Below are 18,538 nucleotides of genomic sequence, written 5' to 3'. Positions count from 1 at the left end.
TGTGTGTGTGTGTGTGTGTGTGAGTGTGTGTGTGTGTGTGTGTGTGTGTGTGTGTGTGTGTGTGTGTGCTGATGGAAAGTTTGCTGTGGAATGCGCAGTTTTTTTCTCCTGATGTTGAATATGCGCGTCCTGCTGAACGCTGATTGGTCGAGAGAGCAGCTGAGGAATGTGTGAAATTACTTAAATAGCGCTGGAGTCTCATGTGCACAGAAGAGCGGAACATCTCCAACACACACACAGACAGTCAAAGATACAAGGGGATCTCGGCAAAGCGTCTTCACTATAAGAGTGTCTCTCTTCAGGTGAGTGTTTCTTTTCAGCGTTGCGCTTTCGAGACGGTTTTTCACATGTAGCTACAGACAGATGTGTGATGTGATGTGATGTGATGTGATGTGATGTGATGTGATGTGATGTGATGTGATTTCAGGGGAATCATGACTCTGAGAGGACTCGTTGTGTGCCTCTTGTTGTGGAGTTCCGCGAGCAGCAGACGCGTAGGTGAGGAGAAACTTTATGCTTTGGTTCGTTCTCATGTGTTTGGTATATTCGTGCGTGCTCACGTTCGCATTCGAACCTGCAGAAATGCCAGATGATGACACCGTGTTCGACCTGTTCGAGCTCACTCATGTTCATAAGAAGCATCATGGGGTGAGTTTAGAGAAGGGACCCGATCCAAACAGCCCCGCGTACAAGATCCTGAACCCGAGCCTGATCCCCTCAGAGCCCGAGCTCTCCTTCAGGGACCTGATCTACTCCATTCAGAGCGAGAGAGGCTGCATCTTCACCGCTCATGCTGAACGCTGATTGGTCGAGAGAGCAGCTGAGGAATGTGTGAAATTACTTAAATAGCGCTGGAGTCTCATGTGCACAGAAGAGCGGAACATCTCCAACACACACACAGACAGTCAAAGATACAAGGGGATCTCGGCAAAGCGTCTTCACTATAAGAGTGTCTCTCTTCAGGTGATTTTCAGCGTTCAGCGTTGCGCTTTCGAGACGGTTTTTCACATGTAGCTACAGACAGATGTGTGATGTGGTGATGTGATGTGATGTGATGTGATGTGATGTGATGTGATGTGATTTCAGGGGAATCATGACTCTGAGAGGACTCGTTTTGTGCCTCTTCTTGTGGAGTTGCGTGAGCAGCAGACGCGTAGGTGAGGAGAAACTTTGATTGATTCTCAGTGGCTGCTCCTCCTCCAATGCATCTGTGGATGCTTTTAAGTCTAGACTGAAATCTTACCTTTTTAGTAGAGCTTTTAGAATTGATTAGAGTGATCAGGTTTTAATTTTTAAAGTTTAATTTTGTTTGCGTGACTGTATGTAATGATGCTGAAAAGCAATTTGGTCAATGGCAGTTGTTTTAAATGTACTACAGAAATAAAATGTGTATTGTATTGTATTTTTCAGCCCGGTCTCATGAAAATGCGTATAAATAGTATGCCAAATACAAACATCGTGCTACTGATACGCAGAAATTGACTTTGACGTGCATATAATACGCAGTTTTCGCGTGCATATGATACGCATCTACCCCACAACCCTAATCCTAGCCATTGCGTATCATACGCACGCCAAAAGTCAATTTCTGCGTATAAATAGTACTCCAAATCGAAACATAAACTCATGCTATTGATACGCACTTTCATGAGATCGGGTTGGATATATTCGTACACGCTCACGTTCGTTTTCTCTCGGAATCCGCAGAAATGCCGGATGATGACACCGTGTTTGACCTGTTCGAGCTCACTCATGTCCACAAGAAGCATCACGGGGTGAGTTTAGTGAAGGGACCCGATCCAAACAGCCCCGCGTACAAGATCCTGAACCCGAACCTGATCCCCTCAGTGCCCGAGCTCTCCTTCAGGGACCTGATCTACTCCATCCAGAGCGAGAGAGGCTTCATCTTCACCGCCAACCTCAAGCAAGCCAAGCGCACTAGGGGCAGCCTGGTCTCAGTGGAGAGGACAGACGGCACCGGATCCGTCTTTGAGATCATCTCCAACGGGAAAGCCAACACCGTGGATCTGGTGTACTGGACCGCGAGCGGGCAGCATGTGGTGTCCATTGAGGACGTGGACGTGGCGAACGGACACTGGAAGAACATCACGGTGTTTGTGCAGGAGGATCGAGCTCAGGTCCATGTGGGCTGCGAGGAGATCAACACTCAAGAACTCGATGCTCCGATCCAGCAGATCCTGAATCAGGAGAGCGCGGACATCTCGAGCCTGAGGATCGCCAAAGGAGTCGCCAAATCCGATCGCTTCATGGTAAGAATCTGGGTTTTGTTTATGTTTGATGTATCGGATCTGATTGATTGTAGTCATCTGTGATATTATCGTGCTATCCGATGTATTACAGTTCCATTTGATGCGTATTTTCTTCCTCTAACGAGACTTTTGGAAACGCGTAAAGACGCGGTTCATGCGCGCAAAGCGCTTCGTCTTTCGCGAGTGTTTTTTGTTTAACAGTCTTCGTCTGAATGTTCCATGTAATAGTAGCTGTTGGAACTGTGTCTGGTTTTTTCTGCCAGCCTCGGTTTTTGACCATTATCCCGTTTTACAGGGAGTTCTCCAGAACGTGCGGTTTGTTTTTGGAACGACGCTGGATGCGATTTTACGCAACAAAGGATGCGAGAGCTGTGAGTGCTTAATAGAGCATGACTTTTTATATTCTTACATGCTGAACAAATAAAAATGTAAGTAAATAAATATAGCATGTGTGGCCCTGGACCACAAAACCAGTCATATAAGGATCAATTTTTTGAGACATCATCTGAAAGCTGAATAAATAAGCTTTCCATTGATGTATGGTTTGTTATGATAGGACAATATTTGGCTATTTGAAAATCTGGAATCTGAGGGTGCAAAAAAAAATCTAAATATTGTGAAAAAAAGTTGTCCAAATGAAATTCTTAGCAATGCATATTACTAATCAAAAATTAAGTTTTGATATATTTACGGTAGAAAATTTACAAAATATCTTCATGAAACATGATCTTTACTTAATATCCTAATGATTTTTGGCATAAAAGAAAAATGGATAATTTTGACCCAAACAATGTATTTGTTGGCTATTGCTACAAATATACCTGTGCTACTTATGACTGCTTTTGTGCTCCAGGGTCACATATATAAATCAGAGATGTTATATTAAAGCTCATGCGTTGTCAATACAGCAACCTTCATCACTGATGTCATGACCTTGGAAAACCCCGTGAACGGATCCAGCCCGGCCATCCGCACTGATTACACCGGACACAAGTCTAAAGGTCAGATGATCGTCATGTGCTTGTAATGTGTCTGGGGTCTCATCATGGACTCGTGAAGTTAACGTCAGAATCCTGTTCCTCTTCAGATCTGCAGGACATCTGTGGATTCCCATGCGACGATCTGTCGAGCATGTTTAAGGAGCTCAAGGGACTCGGCATGGTGGTGAAGCAGTTGTCAAACGAGCTCCGCCAAGTGGTGAGGATCAAAACCAGCTGATGTTCATACATACATGTGTCTCTCCACCCTGTTTCTCTTCAGATGCCAAACAGTTGTTCCTCAGCCACTTCCCTCAAAGTTGTTTCTAATGACAGTTCCTCTGTTCTTCTTCTGGCTTTCAGACAGCAGACAATAACTTAATCATGACTCAGATTAAAATCCACGAGGGGGTTTGTCTGCACAATGGCATCGTTTACAGAGACAAAGACGAGTGGACGGTGGACAGCTGCACCCACTGCACATGTCAGGTATGGGTCTTCCTACTGATGTAAAAACTTAAAGTTTCAGTACTTGTTTTGTGTGGGTAGCTGGTGGTTAAGTTAGTCAAAATCCCTGGTCTTGGTGTTGGAGAAGGAAAAAAGGTGCAGTCTCTTCCTCTCTCAATCCATTCTGTGTCTCTGTTTCACTGCACACATGCATCTGAATGGCCGGGATTCAGGAATGTTTTAATTGGTGAGTGATACCCGCTGTCTCTGGTTTCCGGTGAGACCAGCGCCTGCGTGTGTGTTTGTGTGTGTGCGGTTGTGGCCGCTGACTCAGTATGTCTTCTCCACCCTCATGCTGGCCACATTAAAACACTTTGTTAGTCCGGTCAGATGTATTCCCCTGCTGCCCGCTCAGAGTTTATATCACCACACAATTTTCCTGCCAAAGCCAAGGGTCACTTTTTATTGCCAGCTGAGAGGCGTTTATTTCTCATCCATTATGTGCAGCTGTTGGGATCGTGCGATTAAACTTGCTTCAAATATTTTATTCGCAGAACTCCGCCACTGTGTGCCGTGAAATCTCTTGTCCTCTCATGCCCTGTGCCAACGCCACCGTCCCTGATGGCGAATGCTGCCCACGCTGTGGAACACGTAAGTCAAGTTTCAGAATTCATAATGTAGGTCATCATTCATCTGATCTCTGGCCACAATGAGCAAATTTTCAAAAAATTGTTATTTTTATTTTTACGTTCTCCATTAAAGGCACAATATGTAAGATTTTTTTATTAAAATATCCAAAAACCACTAGAACAGTGTTATATATTTTGCTGACTTGTGTGCATACATTATGCCAAACGTTTTTCGAAGAATGTTTAAATCCAGAGAAATAAGCAATTTTAACTAGTGACACGGAGCGTGTCTATAGTGTCATTGTGTCGCCTGCTAATGACGTCATAACCCCTCGATTTCCAGTTTCATTTTGTAGAAAACATGGAAACACCAAAGACGCTTTAATATGTTGTGTGTTTTAATAGACCGGTGACGACCGCACAGAGTAGCATTATAACAGAACCAAATGTATCTAGTATGATAAAACAGCGCTGCTTTTTTTTCCGCACATACACACGACCGGAAGCAGCGGAAGCGGTCGACTGTGGCATAATAAAAGCTCCGCTGCTTTACCCCACATACGCACGACCGGAAGCAGCGGCAGCGCTCGACTGTGGCATAATAAAAGCTCCGCTGCTTTCCAGCCATGTGTCGCGCTCGTTCAGCGCCTCGTTTCGCTTCGACGGCTTTCAGCCTCACCCTGCTTCATTCTACTACATTAATAAATCATTTGCTCATCCATGAACATAATTTCTGCCCGAGTCCCATCGGATTGCATCAGCTGTGGGGATGAAGACCACAACTCCCATGATTCCACACTCGGTCACGGCATCATCAAACTATGCCTTTGTTTCTTTGTTTGTTTTGAATACGCGCCCTCTAGCGGCGAAAACTTACATATTGTGCCTTTAAAAGGCCTTCCAAATGATGTATGATTTGTTGGAATCAGACAAAAAAATGACTGAGCGTTTGAAGTCGATAGAGTCAGCAAAGTCCATTTCGAGAAAAATCGAGTTAAAGTTTCCTGAGGTTCCAAAGCAAAAATCACCTAGCAACATTGCATCTTTTCCTCCAATTATTTACTTAATAATCATTTCTGTATTAATTATCACAATATAGCTATTTTTTATTTTATCTTTGTTATAAATAAGAAAAGATGCAAAAAAGAACAAGTGTAGTGTATTACTTTTTAATTTTACATCTAAACAAAAGCATTCAGGTAAGAAAACCAAATAATCAAATGTAAAAATCTATTTAGTGTGTTCATTACAAATAAATTGATTATTAAAACTACAAAAGCAGTTCAATCAAGAGCAGCGAGCAATTCCCTCTTTTCTTTTATTGTTAGATTAACATTAATGTGACAGACGGCTTATATATGAAGCCCTATTATAATGCACGGATCTAATATGTTACACATCCGATGTTTTTCCCCAAAAGTTCACTTAAGACATAACAGATTATGTTTGCGTGAATACTTAAATACTGTGTGTATGTGTATATTTATCGGGATCATGTGCAGGCTGTGTTGTCTTTATGTGGGCGCTTCGAACAGTCAGTGCGAGAAGTGAGCAGAGAAAAGGTACTCCTCTCAGAAAACGTACAAATAAAGATAATTTTACATTTTTAAACAGTATTTGGAGCATTGGGATCTCTAGATGAGGGCTTAATGAACAAATTTTTGTGAAAACCTCAAAATCGACCAAAATTGACATTTTTTACTTTTTTTGTCTGTAGCTCAAAATTAGCCCGTGCGTATTCACACTCATTTTGCCAGCACGGCTCACATATTTTCTCTGATTGTTTTCTTCAAGCGAACGATGCGGGTGTGGATGGCTGGTCGCCCTGGTCGGAATGGACACACTGTTCGGTGACCTGCGGCAGAGGCATTCAGCAGCGCGGACGCTCCTGTGACCGAATCAACAGCAACTGCGACGGCACGTCTGTCCAGACGAGAGATTGTTACACACAAGAATGCGACAAACGTTGTGAGTTGAACTACATCTGCCACTTGCATCATATTTGGATCCCCATGCACCTCATTAATGCTTATTTCTGTCTTCATGCAGTCAAGCAGGACGGCGGCTGGAGCCATTGGTCCCCCTGGTCTTCTTGCTCAGTGACGTGTGGCGAGGGCGTCATCACTCGCATCCGGTTGTGCAACTCCCCTACACCTCAGATGGGCGGGAAAGACTGCGAGGGAGATGGTCGTCAGACTGAACCGTGCCAGAAGGATCCATGCCCAGGTGAGTTTTTTCACCTGTTGAAGTGTTTGCAGAATATAACCTGAAAACCCCAATGACCCTGCATTTCTCTCGGTGTCTCAGTGAATGGAGGTTGGGGACCCTGGTCACCATGGGACTCTTGCTCCGTCACGTGCGGTGGAGGAATGCAGCGCAGACACCGTCTGTGTAACAGCCCCGCTCCCAAATATGGTGGAAAAGAATGTATGGGTGACTCCAAAGGCACCCGTTTGTGCAACGCCCAGTCGTGTCCAGTTGGTAAGACATAACATGCTTCATTAGCTGAGTTTCCATCCACAACTGTGAATTTAACTTGTGCGCAAATTTGGAATGTCGCATAAATGTTTCCATCCAACGAGTCAAAGAGAACAAAATTGTCACTTCCTGATAAACTGGCACTATATATCACTAAGAAAAGTAGGAGAAGCCACTGAATATAGTAATTTTCATATAATAATAATAAATTCTTGCACCTCAAGATGAAACACGGTAAATACGGTCATTGCTTTCGGAGGCGGATGCCGGCTGTTTGGGCACAGTCGTGTAAAACAGTTCTGGCAGGCAATTATACAGAAATACTTCGATGACAGACTTTGCTCAGGCATTTAAGAATGACCATAACAACATTTCAGATGCTGTGCAACAAGGTCGGTCCGCTGGTTAGCCAGGATTTGCCATCCCATCGCACAAAGTCACATGACTTTTGATGCATGTGGAGGAATTTATTCGGTAAATGTGTTTCCATCTCCCATTATTCGCATTAACCCTTTTTCTCACAAGTCAAAAACCACCTCAAGCGAGCGTAAAAAAAATTATATTAAGGGATTTTTAAAAAGATATATTTTTGGCTTTTATTGCCATTTTTATTAGGACAGGACAGGAATTGAAGTTGGAGGGAGAGAGGGGGACAGGATCGGGAAAGGTCCATGAGCCGGGACTCGAACTCGGGACGCCCGGAGCGCAACAGCGCTATATGTCGGCCGCGCTGCCTACGAGACTATTGGCGTCGACAGAATTAAGGGATTTTTAATCGAAATTTGCCGTGTCCATCACTCATTTCTGATGTGATACTTCAAACAAAATGCGCATAAAAACAGGCTGATGGAAACATAGCTATTGATAAGGATCAAGTTGAAAATTCTTGTAATAGGATATCAAAATAAGTTCTGTACTATCATGAACAGATGGATGCCTGTCTAACCCGTGCTTCGCCGGCACCAAATGCACCAGCTTCCCCGATGGCTCCTGGAAGTGTGGCGAGTGTCCGGTTGGATACACTGGGGATGGAGTCCACTGTCAAGACATTGACGAGGTGAGGTGTCACGCTAATGAGATAGGCACCTCTAAATGAAGATACTGCTGTTTCTAAATATTCTTAATTTTGGTATATGCAGTGCAAAGAAGTTCCCGATGCCTGTTTCGTGCTCAATGGAGTCCACCAGTGTGTGAACACAGAACCAGGCTACAACTGCCTGCCCTGCCCTCCACGCTACTCTGGACAGCAGCCCTTCGGCAGGGGAACGGAGCAGGCCATTGCCAAAAAACAGGTTAGACTAGTCTTAAGAACAGTGTTAATGATGGGAAGGGCCAGTTCTTTCTCCTTCCATGAAGTGCTAACCAACATTAAATCGACCTATTCACAGGTCTGCACACCTAGAAACCCATGCGAGGATGGCAGCCATGACTGCAATAAGAATGCCAAATGCATCTACTTGGGCATCTTCTCTGACATCATGTACCGCTGCGAATGTAAACCAGGCTATGCTGGGAACGGTTACATCTGTGGAGAGGACTCTGACCTTGACGGCTGGCCAAATACGGACCTGCACTGTGTGGAAAACGCCACCTACCACTGCAAGAAGGTATGTGACCATTTCTTCACCATATCCCATTACACAAGGTTTTACAGAATCTTCATCAAAACATGTCATTTTTAGGACAACTGTCCTGACCTTCCCAACTCTGGTCAAGAAGACTATGACAAAGATGGAACTGGAGATGCTTGTGACAATGATGATGACAATGATGGGATCCCTGATGACGGGGTAAGTCGTAAACACATTGTTCTTCTGCAAGAGAATATAGAGATGACTGTCATAGCATGCTACTGACTAAAAAAGAAAGAAGTCAGAAGTCAGAAAAAGCTTTATTACCAAGTATGTTTGCGTATACAAGGAATTTGTTTTAGTGTCACAAGCTTCCAGTACACAGAGACAACAAAAACAACACACAGACAATAAAAAAATAAGATGAGAATAAAAATACACGTGTAAATATAAATAAACAAAAAATTGAAAAATAAATTGAAAAATAAAATAAATTGTATGTACAGGTGTGCAATATATAGAGTAGAATAGGAATAGAATAGAATAAGATGTAGGGATGTACTAGGATGTAGGGTGGTAACAAATAAATATAAGTATTCTTTATATTATATAAGTATTCTTTATATAGTATATAAGTGTTATTTTTATTAAAAAAGTACACAGTGAACAAAAGAAAGAAAGAGAGAAAGCGGAACTTTGCCAGTAGCAAATAAATAAAGCATTTATGATGGCTTCCATCCAGCCATTCTGGATCGCTTGGTTTAACATCCATAATTCAAATCGTACACTTGGAAAAAATTTGACTGGCAAACAAACAGTCAGAGTCTTGCAGCCAAAAACAGTGCATTCCAGCACAGCTGTTTCCCAAACCATCACGTCCATGGCATATCGCTTCAGACATTAATTTTGTTTAGTGCTTCTCTATGTTGTGTGTGTGTATTTAGAAATTTCGATCGGTGAGGTAAAGAGAGTCTCCAGATGTTTTCTGTCTTTCTGGTTTCATCACTGACTTGGCTGGATGTTTTTGTTTTGAACCAGGACAATTGCCCGTTCATCTTTAACCCAAGACAGTACGACCATGACCGCGATCAAGTTGGTGACAGATGCGATAATTGTCCATATGACAGTAATCCAGAACAGACCGACACCGACAACAACGGCGAGGGTGATGCGTGTGCTATTGACATCGATGGTGATGGTAAGTCTTTCATCATGTAACTCGATCAACACAAAAAACGCAGAAACCATTATAAGAGTGTTTTGGTGTAACACTGGAATTTATTTGTCTAGGCATCCTGAATGAGAAGGACAACTGTCCATATGTGTACAACACTGACCAGAGAGACAGTGACCGAGACGGAGTGGGTGACCACTGTGACAACTGCCCACTGGAGCACAACCCTGACCAGGTGAGATGCTTGAACTTGCTTTTTTAAGACTTTAGTGTGCAACTATGAACAGCAGAGGATGAAGACTTTGCAATAATCCATGTGATGTCACAGATCGACTCTGACTCTGACAACATTGGAGACAAGTGTGACAACAACCAGGACATCGATGAGGATGGCCATCAGAACAACCTTGACAACTGTCCCTACATCTCCAACGCCAACCAGGTCGACCACGACAAGGACGGCAAAGGAGATGCCTGCGATCACGACGACGACAATGATGGCGTGCCTGATGACAAAGACAACTGCCGACTCGCCTTCAACCCAGATCAACTGGATTCGGACGGTGAGTCCAATGCGCCGGCGCTGATTTTTGTCCATTTCATGTGAAATTTTATTTGTGCGAGTGTAAACTTCCACATGCTGAATTTTTGCCTCTTTTCTCCTGCCTAGGAGACGGGCGAGGCGACGTTTGCAAGGACGACTTTGACGTCGATAACGTGCCGGATATTTACGACGTTTGCCCGGAGAACTTTGGCATCAGTGAAACAGACTTCCGTAGGTTCCAAATGGTTCCTCTCGATCCCACGGGAACTTCCCAAATCGACCCCAACTGGGTTGTCCGTCACCAGGGCAAAGAACTTCTGCAGACCGTCAACTGTGATCCTGGCATTGCTGTTGGTAAGTGGTTGAGAGATACAGCTCATGATAAACACATTCATCTACATCCAGTTAATCTTCTTGTTGTTGTTGTCCCTCAGGTTATGATGAGTTCAATGCCGTGGACTTTAGCGGCACATTCTTCATCAACACAGACCGTGACGACGACTACGCCGGCTTTGTGTTTGGCTACCAATCCAGCTCACGTTTCTACGTGGTGATGTGGAAACAGATCACACAGACCTACTGGTCTCATACACCCACTAAAGCACAGGGGTACTCTGGACTGTCCATTAAAGTAGTGAACTCGACCACAGGACCGGGTGAACACCTCAGGAACGCTTTGTGGCACACTGGAGACACCGAGGGACAAGTACGTATCGGTCTCAAGCTGTCATGAGAACATTCAATTGAGTTTGGTGTTTGAAATGTCCTGCTCACCTTATTTTGGACCATTCGCAGGTGCGTACCTTGTGGCATGATCCCAAGAACATTGGCTGGAAGGATTACACCGCCTACAGATGGCACCTGATCCACAGACCCAAAACCGGACACATCAGGTAAGTGTGGAAGCCAACTTAGATCAGGAGTGCCCAATCCCGTTCCTGGAGCTCTAAATTTCTCAGCTAAGCTCTGGTCCTCATCAAACACAACTGAACCAGCTATTTAGGAGCTTGAGGACCTCTTGATAATTCCACACAGGTGTGATGGAGCAGGGTTGGAACTGAACTCTGCAGGTAGGTGGATCTCCAGGAACAGCATTGGGCAGCCTTAACTTAGATCAGGGGTGTCAAAACTCGGTCATGGAGGGCCAGTGTCCTGTAGAGTTTGGCTCTAAACCTAATCAAACACACCTGGGGCCTCATTTATAAAATGTTATGCAGAAACCATCCTAAAATTGATCTTACGATCATCTCTCAAATATGCGTACATGTGATGCATAAAATGAATGTACACCTCTCTTTCAGATGTGTAATCTATGAATCGCAAATGGTCTTGAACTTGTGCGCAAATAAATGGTTTCAGCTCTCTGCCTTGTAAACGACTCCTAATTAATGTCATTAACATGTAAAAGATCACCAGTCATCATCCATATTGTTTAATTTAGAACAGCTAGCTGCAAGAACAGCTTACATTTCCAAAAACCTGCAGTACTCGAACAAGAAAAAGTGCGTAGGTCTGCTCAGACCCTGACATGACGCTAAGCACTTTTCCACGTCAAAGCCAGTTTTTAGAAATATGAGCGTTGGTGTGGATTTAAGCGTACACACACTCTAAGATCAAATCTGAGCGTATGCACGCTTTGTAAATGAGGCCCCAGAACTAGGCATACTTGAAACTTCCAGGCAGGTATGTTGAGGCAAGTTGAAGATAAACTCTGCAGGACACCGGCCCCCAGGACCGATTTTGGACACCCCTGACTTCTTTCAACCATTTTTTCCTAGTTATTAAACAGCTAAACTGAAAAAACAGCTTCACTTACTCCTGTTCTTTTGATTGATTTTTAGAGTCATTATGTATGAAGGCAAGAAAGTCTTGGCTGATTCAGGAAGCATCAATGACAAGACATATGCCGGAGGAAGACTTGGCCTCTTTGTCTTCTCTCAAGAGATGGTTTACTTCTCAGACCTCAAATACGAATGCCGAGGTAACACGTTTGAATAGTTTTGAAGAATATTTCTCTCTGTAGCTGTCTTATTGTTCAGGAAAGCTCACAAGTGTTTGTTTGACTCTCTTGCAGATGCATCTTAATGGCTCCATCAGCGTTTTCCTTATGTATGTGCCCGCTATCTGTTCTTTTCTGTCGGTTTAAATGTGTTCTGTGTTATAAAACCCTTCTGTGGTGGGATCGAGGATCCAAACGTGGAGGCCAAAAACTTTCCATATAAGCAAGGACCACAGGAGCAGGTTGAGCATGAAGAGCCATCAATCATCTCAGCTTGTTTCTTATCATGCAATTGGTAAAGGGAAGTTCTTCTGTAATGTCAGCTCAGATCTGCTGTGGACTATGATCATGACAAAAGAGCCACTTATAAACTGAAGCAAAAGCTTTCCCTCGATTCTGGTGGGTTCGAGATCCCACAGGAGGAACTGTTGAGGAGTGACACGCAGCACAGACTGTCTGTTTGACTTTGTGAAAGCGTGTTCTTCTGCATGGATTGAGACATCCAGATCTTCAGGACTCATTGATTCAGGCTTGTTACCCATTACCCCCCAAATTCAGCAGTCTTGATGTCTGTTTTTGATCAGATTCAGTCATCGATGTTGACAACCCAAGAGTCTTAATTTCACTGTTTATAGAGTGGAGTGCTTCTCAGGGCTAGAAGGACCTTTGTGATTTGCCACTCAAGGAGGAAGTTCATGTCTTAGATTAATACACAGATGTCCTGATGAGCTTTTATAATCATTCACAGACTCAAGAGTTTTTGTGGCTCTAAACAAGCGGAAATGAAAAAGGAAGTTGAGATGTTACAGAGGGACGGATAATAGGCGCACTTGTTTAATTTATTTATTGTGTTGAGAGGAGATGGATGTATGAGAACTCATCTCAGTGCCACAAATTACTGAAACTAACAAACAAAGAGAACAACTGGAGTGTTCCCTTCCGTCCGAGAGGAACAGACTGGGGTGAATGAATGGTGAACAAAATATGATGTAAACGTACAAATATTACCTCACTGGTGTATAATTGAACTCAACAAAAATTGCAAATTATATTTGTGCCATTTATAATTCAGTTCTGTTTTGTTTTAAAGCTACTGTATGTAGTAAAACATTAATTCTGTAAATAATAAAAGAAAAAAAACTAAATTTATGAGAGGCCCCAGTAGAACATGAATGCAAAGTCAATATAAATAGTTAGTGCCTTAATTAATGAATTGTCTTTTTTTTTTTTTTTTAAATAAGTTATTGGTAAAGTTGTTTTTTTTCCTGTTTTAATGTCTTATGTGTAGATATATGCTATTTAATATAATTTATGAGTAACTGTAACCTGACATTGGAAGTGTTTGTATAAACTGTTTGCACACTGATGAGGATTTTCTTAGTTTTTTATGTTTAAGGATGCTTCAGTGTCAGTATCGTTACTAGTTTTACACAGTAATGTTGTTTAATTCTTATCAATCCTTTTGTAAAATCAAAGAACAATAAATACATTTGAGTAAAAAATGACAATGAAATACTTTTGTTTTTAAGTAGCTCCAGAATCTGCTTAAATGACGTCTTCCCTTGACCTGCACTGTGCTCGGTATGAAAATACAGTCAGCTGGCCTGATTTCTAAAAAAAGTTTACACTGTAAATCTCAAAGGAATCCAGTCCATAAATAAGAAGTTGTCTTGAGTAGACATTTTAATTGCGTAGTCTGTGTCTGTGGTTTGGTTTATGGTTAAAATGACTCACGGTTACTGCTACAATAAAAGCTAATTTGGTCAAAAGGGCGTTTAAAAAACTGTATTTTCTCATGTACTTTCACATGAAATCCAGGATCATTTATCAGCAAATACTCACCTTCAAGGTCAGAAATGCTGGGAATGCTGGAGTCGCTGTAACACGTTCACATGAACACGAATCCACATTCACCGAACACTCGCTCAGAACGTGCACATGGATATTATAAAACATGTCATGCTTTACACTCACTAATCTACAGTTTGTGAAGACAATGTGAGCTGTTTTTGCTTTAGCTCTGCACATTGATTTACAACACTACTGTTCAAAAGTTTGGGGTTGGTATGACTTTAATATTTTTGAAAGAAATCTCTTCCGTTCACCAAGGCTGCATTTATTTAATCAAAATACAGTAAAAACTAATAGTAACATATTATAATTTCAAATAGCTGTTTTCTATGTGAATATCTGTTAAACTATAATTTATTCCTGTGATCAAAGCTGAATTTTCAGCATCATTACTCCAGTCTTCAGTGTCACATGATCTTCAGAAATCATTCTAATATGCTGATTTGCTGCTCAAGAAACATTTCTGATTATTATCGATGTTGAAAACAGTTGTGCTGCACAATATATTTGTGGAAACCGTGATACATTTTAATGATTTAAACATTTTCGAATTTTCGATTTATTTTCAAAATATGCCATTTTTTATTCATTTAAAGCATTACCCAAATGTTTGGACGGTAGTGTGTGTTAATGAGCCACAACAAAAGTGCACTAGTGAGGGTTCTCAACTAACCAAAGACCAAGGTCAGCATCAGATGGATTCAGATGGATTTGATCCACATATTTCTTTGAGTAAATCAAAAACTCATGACATGAATAAAAAGACATATTGGTTTGATTTTTGAAAAGGAACAATTTATTTTGTCCTCTTACGTTCTATTTCAGATGTTCTGGAGTCTGACCGTGATGCTGACGCTGGCAGACACATCAGAGACTGGATGACAAACACACTTTCATGTCCTCACTTATTGTGCAACTCTAAAAGCACAAAGACCTAGATTATGAACCAGAGCGAAATAGAAAACAGAAGAACAGTCTCCTTCATATTTCATGCCTCTTTCTTTGTGTCAGTCTCACTGTGCTGTAGCAGATCCGAGCCAGAGAGACGTGGAGAAGCATCCAGAGCTGAGCTCGTCCCGAGAGATGATTCTGATGAGGAACCTGCAGGAGATCGGATCATGTCCTCCTCACATTCCTGCAGCAGATTACTCGACTCATCGTCAGACAAACGAATCGACTGCGAGAGAAGAACAGAGACGGACATGAGCACATGCAGCAGTGACCAAAAAACAAACACTTTCCTCATGAAGAGCTCAAACTAGTTCTGATTCGGATCTGGAGAGTGGATTACTTTTCAATAGGGCAGCTTGTCAATGTCACTTTATTTATAAAGCACTATTTAAAACAACAGCTGTTGACCAATGTGCTGTGCATAAACATTAAACAATAAATTAAAACAAATAAAAATACAATAAACAAAACAAAACAAAAAATATACATACCAAATATAACATGACACTATGTCATTTGTTAAAAGCTATTTCAAACAAATAAAACTTCAGTTTTGATTTTAAATTACCTACAGTTCTGGCAGTCCTAATACTAGCCGGCAGGCTATTCTACAATGTTGGCGCGGCTACTGCAAATGCCCGGTCACCTCTAAGTTTTAGTTTTGTTCTTGGAACCACTAATATTCCCTGATTTGATGATCTCAAGGACTTCCCTGGGTCATATTCCGACAAAAGATCAGTAAGGTAAGAAGGTGCCAAGCCGTTTAGAGCTTTATAAACCATTAAAAGGACCTTAAAATCAATTCTGTAGCGGACCGGCAACCAGTGTAATGACATTAACATCGGTGTGGTGTGTTCAGATTTTTTAACCCCAGTCAGGAGCCTGGCCGCTGCATTCTGAACCACTTGAAGTCTAGAAAGTGAGCCTTGACTTATCTCTATATAAAGTGCGTTACAATAGTCAAGCCTTGAAGTAATGAGGGCATGAATAGCCCTCTCAAAGTTCTTAAAAGACAGAAAAGACTTCACCTTTGCCAGTGCTCTTAGATGGAAGAAACTAGATTTGACCACAGAGCTGACCTGAATGTCGAACTTCAAAGCACTATCCAAATAGACTCCCAGGTTTTTTACACAGGCTTTTATATATGGAGAGAGAGGGCCAAGATTCAAATTTGATTTTTTATTTTTTTTTATTGTGTGTGCCCAAATACGATAATCTCTGTCTTATTTTCATTTAAATTTAGAAAATTTACAGCCTCAAGACATTTATTTATAAATGCTAAAAGATTGGGCCCTATCGAATTTAAAACGTGTTTAACAAGGCGAGGAGGAATTACATCAAGCGTGGAACCAGTGGGTTTCAGCTTATTTACAATTTCCTGCAACGAAGAGAGAGAAATTACTGTAAATTGATTAAAAACAACATGATATACAGGAGGCACAGCTGGATCGGCTATTACAGGCATGATATTCAATCTTATGTCTCTTATCTTATTAACAAAAAATTGCAGAACATTTTCACACATAATTATTGACTCACACTGATGGGGCATACTAGTAGCAGGATTTACTACAGCATTTATAGTTTTAAAAAGAGTTCTTGGATTATTACAATTTCTTTCGATGAGGTCAGCAAAGTATTTGGACTTTGCTGATCTCACAGCCCGTTGAAATTTAGAGAGAGTGTCCCTTAGTAGTTCGTAGGAGACCTGTAGTTTGTCTTTCTTCCATTCCCTTTCTGCTCGTCTACAGGTCCGTCTAATCTCCCGAACAGCCTCATTTACCCATGGCTCAGACTTAGGTTTTTGTATTTAACTTTCAAGGGAGCCACTTCATCTAAAATATTGGTCAAGCAGTGTTAAACCAGCTAAGGTGTTCAGTTGCACTCAAATCCTGGATTTGTGCGTCGGAGACTCCAGCAAGCGCACTGAACGCTGCGGAAAACACAGTATACGTCAGTATACGAGACCAACGCATAGGTTTAACAGTGCTAGCCATATCTGATTTAAAATGTATATAATATATATATAATAATATAAAAAATATAAGTTGTAAAGAGTGAAGCTCAATGGAATATATTTTGGAAATTGAAAATATATTTAGTTTCAAACTTCATATATACCAAAATATATTTTAAAATGTATTTCAGAGGCAAGAAATCTTACAGTAGCCTACATTCTTATTTAGTTTATTATTATTTTTATTCAAATGTGTTATATGCTCACGTGTGTTATAGACAAAAAAAAAAAATTCAAATGTGACGTGAATGTATTTTCTTGAATTGAAATATATGGTCAAAATATATTTTTGAATTCTTTTAAAATATCTTTATATTTTTAAAATACATTTTCAAAAACATACAAAAAAATATTGGTAGAAAACGTATTTACATATTTTAAAACATATTTTAACAAATATATATTTTTGGCCATTTTTTTTTCATATTTAAAAATATATTTGAATGTTTTTCCCCATGAGTTTTCCACATAAATACACCACAGAAAATATAATTTGTGACCCTGCACCACAAAACCAGTCATAAGGGTCAATTTTGTGAAATTGAAATGTATACATCACCTGAAATAATCTTTCCATTGATGTATGGTTTGTTAGGATCGGACAATATTTGGCTGAGATACAACTATTTGAAAATCTGGAATCTGAGGGTGCAAAAAAATCTAAATATTGAGAAAATCATCTTTAAAGTTGTCCAAATGAAGTTCTTAGCAATGCATATTACTAAAGATAAATACATTTTTGATATATTCATGGTAGGAAATTTACAAAACATCTTCATGGAACATGATCTTTACTTAATATTCTAATGATTTTTGGCATAAAAGAAAAATGTATAATTTTGACCCATACAATGTATTCTTGGCTATTGCTACAAATATGCCTGTGCTGCTTATGACTGCTTTTGTATTCCAGGGTCACATATAATTTGTCTAAGTGATCTAAAGTTGAAAGAATTCTTCCTCTGAACAGACTAAAGTACAGCGCGTTCATCATTCTCCAGACTGCTCTGACTTCCAGTCATCAGCTCATGTTCCTCAGTAAACTATTGTCTTTCATCCCTCGGGGTGCGAGAGGCGCTGGAGGTCGAGATGAGGGTGAAGGGTGAGTTCAGACCTCCTCAATTTACCACCAACACACCGAAACACTCTCACGCTGCAGAAACTCATGCTCTTACTCAGTATGTTTGTCTGGTTTTCCAGCGCAAACATCTGAACATCCTTAAATCAAGACATGTTTACTGGAGATTCACAATGACTGAAGATAGTAAGTCTGAGAAATGTATCAAACTGAAGTGAGTTTATCATTAAAAAAAGTTCAAACATTTGTCACTGGGTTCAGAAATATAAAAGTGTTTTCCCTTTAAATAAAGTCCATTGACAGATACATGTTCTGGTTTAACCATAAAGTATCTTCATTTTGATCAGTTTCTCTTCTCATCTTCAGTCATTGTGAATCTCCAGTAAATGAGTCTTGTATTTTAAAACAGTTAAAAACATTTTTTTTGATATTTTGTGACTTTTTCTCATTTCTGATATGTTGTGAAATTTGAATTCAAACATTCTATTGGGATTATAATGTCTGCAGGTCAATTTGACACGCATATTTCATGATTAATGTCAGCTGCTACAG

At 40.9% G+C, this 18,538-nt stretch overlaps 1 protein-coding gene across 3 annotated transcripts in view; it reads left to right on the top strand.

Moving 5' to 3' along the window:
• The window catches only part of LOC107687209 (thrombospondin-1-like), a 14,878-nt gene extending 1,287 nt beyond the window's left edge, over nucleotides 1-13,591 (top strand). Inside the window, exons 2-24 of one of the 3 annotated variants that reach the window (XM_016484445.1) lie at nucleotides 243-302; nucleotides 428-498; nucleotides 1,708-2,270; nucleotides 2,566-2,641; nucleotides 3,179-3,271; nucleotides 3,358-3,467; nucleotides 3,611-3,736; nucleotides 4,249-4,345; nucleotides 6,118-6,291; nucleotides 6,373-6,549; nucleotides 6,631-6,804; nucleotides 7,731-7,858; nucleotides 7,941-8,093; nucleotides 8,190-8,408; nucleotides 8,484-8,591; nucleotides 9,411-9,570; nucleotides 9,663-9,781; nucleotides 9,875-10,109; nucleotides 10,217-10,444; nucleotides 10,525-10,796; nucleotides 10,886-10,983; nucleotides 11,932-12,071; nucleotides 12,165-13,591. In XM_016484445.1, the coding sequence (XP_016339931.1) occupies nucleotides 435-498; nucleotides 1,708-2,270; nucleotides 2,566-2,641; nucleotides 3,179-3,271; nucleotides 3,358-3,467; nucleotides 3,611-3,736; nucleotides 4,249-4,345; nucleotides 6,118-6,291; nucleotides 6,373-6,549; nucleotides 6,631-6,804; nucleotides 7,731-7,858; nucleotides 7,941-8,093; nucleotides 8,190-8,408; nucleotides 8,484-8,591; nucleotides 9,411-9,570; nucleotides 9,663-9,781; nucleotides 9,875-10,109; nucleotides 10,217-10,444; nucleotides 10,525-10,796; nucleotides 10,886-10,983; nucleotides 11,932-12,071; nucleotides 12,165-12,175 (3,525 nt within the window). In that variant the 5' untranslated portion in view covers nucleotides 243-302; nucleotides 428-434 and the 3' untranslated portion in view covers nucleotides 12,176-13,591. Of the gene's footprint in view, nucleotides 1-224; nucleotides 303-427; nucleotides 499-885; nucleotides 964-1,086; nucleotides 1,158-1,707; nucleotides 2,271-2,565; nucleotides 2,642-3,178; nucleotides 3,272-3,357; nucleotides 3,468-3,610; nucleotides 3,737-4,248; nucleotides 4,346-6,117; nucleotides 6,292-6,372; nucleotides 6,550-6,630; nucleotides 6,805-7,730; nucleotides 7,859-7,940; nucleotides 8,094-8,189; nucleotides 8,409-8,483; nucleotides 8,592-9,410; nucleotides 9,571-9,662; nucleotides 9,782-9,874; nucleotides 10,110-10,216; nucleotides 10,445-10,524; nucleotides 10,797-10,885; nucleotides 10,984-11,931; nucleotides 12,072-12,164 lie in introns of those variants that run through there. The other 2 variants (XM_016484444.1, XM_016484443.1) reach the window with 2 other exon arrangements.
• Nucleotides 13,592-18,538: the final 4,947 nt, after the last annotated feature.

The sequence above is a fragment of the Sinocyclocheilus anshuiensis genome, unplaced genomic scaffold (genome assembly GCF_001515605.1).
Source record: "Sinocyclocheilus anshuiensis isolate Anshui unplaced genomic scaffold, SAMN03320099.WGS_v1.1 scaffold1569, whole genome shotgun sequence".
NCBI classification, from domain to species: domain Eukaryota; kingdom Metazoa; phylum Chordata; class Actinopteri; order Cypriniformes; family Cyprinidae; genus Sinocyclocheilus; species Sinocyclocheilus anshuiensis.
Note: the sequence above shows the minus strand (reverse complement) of the source record. Positions and strands in the feature narration are given on the sequence as shown.